The sequence below is a fragment of the Heptranchias perlo genome, chromosome 6, assembly GCF_035084215.1.
Source record: "Heptranchias perlo isolate sHepPer1 chromosome 6, sHepPer1.hap1, whole genome shotgun sequence".
Taxonomy (NCBI): Eukaryota; Metazoa; Chordata; class Chondrichthyes; order Hexanchiformes; family Hexanchidae; genus Heptranchias; species Heptranchias perlo.
The window spans coordinates 89,900,101-89,906,100 of NC_090330.1; the positions used below are offsets into that span (position 1 = coordinate 89,900,101).

Below are 6,000 nucleotides of genomic sequence, written 5' to 3' on the forward strand. Positions count from 1 at the left end.
TGTTCCCTGATCTGACCCTTCATGTCTGGTTTCACCAGGCGTGAATCAGAAGCGGTGGGCAAGCCGCCCAGGTAAATTAAAAATCTTTCTAAGTACTTACTCTGTCATAGGTAAAATGCCTTAAGTACCTCAATGAGGTAGATTTGGATCTTTAACTGTCACCGCCGGCGGGACTTCCATTTTTGGGTTGCCAGCGCGTACACAGGTGGGTCCCTGGGAAACTTGGAAGTTGGGGGGTTGGAGCCGGCTTCCGAACCCAAACGGGATTTCCGTGATTTTCGGAGTCCTCCTGCCCCCAACGCACCCGCAATTGCCTCCTAAAATCACCCCTGTTAACTCTGTTCCTTTCTGCACAGATGCTGCCTCACTTGCTGACTATTTCCAGCATTTTCTGTTTTTACTTCAGATTTCCAGCATCCTCGGTATTTTGCTTTTGATTCTGCACTGTATTGAAACGTTATATTTCATTACTACCAAAGAATGAAATGACAGTATTCGCTAAAACAGTGGATAACAGAAACCATGACTACAATAAAATGGAAATTAAAAATTAATGAATCACACTGGAAAACTTAAATTACAACAAAAAGTGTTATTGTATTTTATGGCACTATACAACGACAATAGGAAACCATAGAACCCAATAGAAATCACATGTGTAACAATCACTGATAACAAAAAGCGGTTATTGATGAACATTAGAACACAACAAAGCAAATTACATTGATCATTAAATTAACAGCCACCGCTGGATCAATAAATTCATAAATCAATGAGCATCAGCAAATTATGAAGTTAACACAGCAGCAGGTAGAGCAGTGAATTTAAAAACTGAATAGCGTGACTGACATCAGCGAATTAATAAATTAATACAACAGCAGACACTAACAAATTAATGGAGAAATGAGAACCTGATTTAATAAATTCATAGAGTAGCAGGCATGCTAAAAAAATCAATAAGTTAATTGTGTAGCAGGCACCTGTGTATTAATGAATTCATAGAGAAAAATCTACACCAAATAGAAAAAATGGAGCTGTGGGCACAGCGATAAATCTACAAATTAATGAAGAACTGAGCAATACTGAATTAATAAATTAATAATGCAGCAGGTAAATCAAGAAATCAATAAATTAATGGAGTAGCAGGCATCAGTGAATTCATGAATTAATGGAGCAGTGAGCACACAAACAAATTAATAAATGAATGGAGCAGTAAGCCCAAGTGAATTAATGATCTCGCATTGCCTCCCTCCAAGGTCCCTATCATCATAGATGCTAATATCTGGCTAATTCAGTTCAATCCACGTGACATTAAGAAGTGCCTGAGTACACTGGACATAGCAAAATCTATGAGCCTTGACAACATCTGGGCTGTAGTGCTAAAGACCTGCATACAGTAACCAGCTGGCCCCCAAGCCAATTATTCCAGTGTAGTCATGACACTGGTTTATTCCCAACGTGAAACCTGTCCAGGTATGCCCTAACAACAGAAAGAATACAATTTTAACCCGGTCAATTGCCATCCTACCAGTCTCCTCCCAATTATCAGCAAAGTGACGGAAGAAGTTAGCAACAGTGCCATCAAGTGACACCCACTCACCCACTTGTCAACACTAAGTTTGGATTCTGACAGAATCACTCGACTTCAGACATTGTCACAGCCTTGATGCAGACAATGACACAAGAATGGAATGCAAAAGGAAAGGTGAGCATGCCTGTGCTTGACATCAAGGTAGTAGTCATGAGGATGAAGGAACCCCAGCAAAACTGAGATCAATGGGGGTCAATTTGAAAATTCGACAGTGGCTGGAGTCATACCTGACACACAGGAAGATCGTTGTGTTTGTCAATAGCCAATCATCACAGCCCCTAAGCAGTGGCAGTGTGCTTGTTCCAAACATTTTCACCTGTTTCATCAGTGCCCTCCCTTTGTCATGAGGTCAGGAGTAGGACTGTTCACTGATGATTATACAGTGTCCAGCTCCATTCACAATTCCTCCAATGATTAAGTGCTGATACCAGCCTACAGTAGGATCTGGACAATATGGCAGCTGGGGCTAATAAGTGGCAGGTAACATTCATGTCATATTTTAAGTATGAGGTAATGACTATCTCCAACAAGAAGAGGCCCATCCACCTCCTCCTACTCCCAATGGCACGACCATTGCTGAGACTTCACTACAAGAGCAGGGCAGAGGCTGGGTACTTTGCAATGTGGCTCACTTCCTGTTCACTCAATGATTCTGCACCATCTAATAAACCCAAGTCAGAGTGTGATGGGATAATCACATTTGCCTGAATGGGTGAAACCCCAACAACTCTCAAGAAGTTTGACATCATCAAAGATAAAGCGGTCTGCTTGATTGGCGCCTCTGCCATTGAATTGAATATCCATCCCCTTCCATCAACAGCACACTGCTGCAGTATATACTATCTACAGGATACACTGCAGTAACTAACTAAGCTTACTTCGGCATAACCTCCCAGCCTCACAATCTCTACCGTCGAGAAAGACAACAGCAGCAATATGGGAACACCATCACCCCAAGGCTCCCCTCCAAGTCACTGTTCTGACTTGGACTTATATTGCTGTTCTTTCATCATCATGTGTCAAAATTCTGGAAATTCCTACCTAACAACATTGTAGGATTACTATCACCACCAGGAATGCAGCAGTTCAAGGACTAAGCCCAACACCATCTTATCAGTGCAACTAGGGATTGGCAATAAATACGGCCTTGGCAGTGTCATCCACAGTTCCAGGAAAAATATAAAAATACAAGAAGTAAGGCTCATGGACAGGATGTGTGTGGTGCCATGTGCAAGACTTTTAATATATACAGAGATATAAATTGATTTATTATATTAAATAATTCAAACGGGTAAAATCTGCAGTGTTTGTAGTTTATGTTATAGAAATACTGGGGGGTAATTTTAACCCCCAAGAACGGGTGGGTTGGGGGTGGGTGGGCAGTAAGAACAGTTGCTTTTTGGAGTTGGACCACATCCTGGCTCCAATGTGTCCACTTCTGGGATTAACTGAGGCGCGTTAGGATGTGCGCACACAAGAGGAACACGGAAGTCCCGTTCCCATTTAAAGCAGGCGGGCCAATAGTTAAAGCAGCAATTTAGGTACTTTAAAGATTTGAGGTACTTAACATTTTGTGTATTCTGAAACAGAAATGGATTTAACTTCTCCTGAACATGTCCCCAATGGCTTAGAAATATAGAAACATAGAAAATAGGAGCAGGAGTAGGCCATTCGGCCCTTCGAGCCTGCTCCACCATTCAATATGATCATGGCTGATCCTCAATACCAAATTCCCGCTCTCTCCCCATACCCCTTGATGCCTTTTGTGTCTAGAAATCTATCTAGCTCCTTCTTAAATATATTCAGTGACTTGGCCTCCACAGCCTTCTATGGTAGAGAATTCCACAGGTTCACCACCCTCCGAGTGAAGAAATTTCTCCTCATCTCAGTCCGAAATGTCCTACCCCGTATCCTGAGACTGTGACCCCTCGTTCTGGACCCCACAGACAGGGGAAACATCCCCCCTTCATCCAGTTGGTCTAGCCCTGTCAGAATTTTATATGTTTCAATGAGTTCCCCTCTCATTTTTCTAAACTCGAGTGAATACAGGCCGAGTCGACCCAATCTCTCCTCATATGACAGTCCTGCCATCCCAGGAATCAGTCTGGTGAATCTTCGCTGCACTCTCTCTATGGCAAGTAAATCCTTTCTTAGTAAGGAGATCAAAACTGCACACAAAACTCCAGGTGTGGACTCACCAAGGCCCTGTACAACTGCAGTAAGACATCCCTGCTCCTATACTCAAATGCTCTGGCAATGAAGGCCAACATACCATTTGCCTTCCTAACTGCTTGTTGCACCTGCATATTTGCTTTCAGTGACTGGTGTACAAGGACACCCAGGTCCCTTTGTACATCAACATTCCCCAATCTATCACCATTTAAATAATACTCTGCCTTTCTGTTTTTCCTTCCGAAGTGGATAACTTCACATTTATCCACATTATACTGCATCGGCCATGTATTTGCCCACTCACTCAACTTGTTTAAATTGCCCTGAAGCCTCTTTGCATCCTCCTCACAACTCACGATCTCACCTAGTTTTGTGTCGTCAGCAAACTTGGAAATATTACATTTGGTTCCTTCATCCAAATCATTGATATATATTGTGAATAGCTGGGGCCCAAGCACTGATCCCTGTGGTACCCCACTAGTCACTGCCTGCCACCCCGAAAAAGACCCATTTATTCCTACTCTCTATTTCCTGTCTGTTAACCAATTTTCAATCCATGCCAGTATATTACCCCCAATCCCATGTGCTTTAATTTTGCACTCTAACCTCTTTTGTCGGACTTTATCAAAGGCCTTCTGAAAATCCAAATAAACCACATCTACTGGTTTCCCCTTATCTATTCTACCAGTTACATCCTCAAAAAACTCCAATAGGTTTGTCAAACATGAGTTCCCTTTCATAAATCCATGTTGACTTTGTCTAATCCTGTTGACATTTTCTAAATGTCCTGTTATCACATCCTTTATAATAGACTCTAGCATTTTCCCTACTACTGATGTTCGTCCAGTACTTCCCCGGAGCGGAGAAACTACGTCATGTTCTCCGCAGCTTTCAACATGTCATCAATGACGACGAACACCTCGCTATGGCCATCCCCACACCTCCACTACTCGCCTTTAAACAGCCACCCAACCTCAAACAGACCATCGTTCGCAGCAAATTACCTAGCTTTCAAGAGAACAGCGTCCACGACACCACACAACCCTGCCACGGTAACCTCTGCAAGATATGCCAGATCATCGACACAGATACCACCATCACACAAGAAGACACCACCCACCAGGTGCATGGTTCATACTCCTGTGACTCGGCCAATGTTGTCTACCTCATACGTTGCAGGAAAGGATGCCCCAGAGCATGGTACATTGGCGAGACCATGCAGACGCTGCGACAACGGATGAACGGACACCGCGCAACAATCGCCAGACAGGAGGGTTCCCTTCCTGTCGGGGAACACTTCAGCAGTCAAGGACATTCAGCCACCGACCTTTGGGTAAGCATACTCCAAAGCGGCCTTTGAGACACATGACAATGCAAAATCGTCGAGCAGAAATTGATAGCCAAGTTCCAAGTTTCGCCTCAACCGGGATCTTGGGTTCATGTCACGCTACACGTAACCCCACCAGCGAACAAATGTTATCTGTTTTTAATATAACGGGTCATTTGCTGTCTTTCTCTTCCTTCCGGATGTTTCTATGTTTCTGCCTCTCTCTCTCTGTTTTTTTTTGGTTGTTTGTATATTCGGTGGCCTTGTAGGTAACACCTCTCTGTCAGCACACTGTGATTGCCTTGGCAACGGGCAGTTGGAAAGACTATCTGTAATCACCAGGTATTGTTCTGTGATTTATAAATGCGAAGGGTTCGAGGATTTCATTTCCACAACATTCACCTGAGGAAGGAGGAAGCCTCCGAAAGCTTGTGAATTTCAAATAAAATTGTTGAACTATAACTTGGTGTTGTAAAATTGTTTACAATTGTCAACCCCAGTCCATCACCGGCATCTCCACATCACTGATGTTAGGCTAACTGGTCAGTAGTTCCCTGTTTTCTCTCTCCCTCCTTTCTTTTGAATAGTGGGGTTATATTGAAACGGAGGCAAGTTGCAGCTGAAGCTCATTTGGCCCGTTAAACCAGTGATTGACACATCTCAATAAAAGGTGAGGTATTGCAGCTGGGCACTCAGTTCTCTCAGACAGACTTTTGGTTGGGAGTTCTTTGTGTTTAGATTGAGATTTCTATTTTGAGACTGAGAATTCTGTGTTCAGATAAATTTACGAACATTTTGGAGCCCCTCAAATTGACAAGATCAGGATAGGGGGCTCAACGTATGTATTCCACAGAACATCTGAGGAGGAGGCACATCACCACCCGCGGCAGGCATGTTGTGCAGTTTTGGA

General features: G+C 43.3%; 1 protein-coding gene across 1 annotated transcript in view; it reads left to right on the top strand.

Moving 5' to 3' along the window:
• The window catches only part of LOC137322570 (uncharacterized), a 25,886-nt gene extending 20,347 nt beyond the window's left edge, over positions 1–5,539 (top strand). The window contains exon 2 of the mRNA XM_067985486.1: positions 4,575–5,539. Coding sequence (XP_067841587.1) covers positions 4,575–5,123 — 549 coding nt within the window. The 3' untranslated portion in view covers positions 5,124–5,539. The remainder of the gene's footprint in view (positions 1–4,574) is intronic.
• Positions 5,540–6,000: the final 461 nt, after the last annotated feature.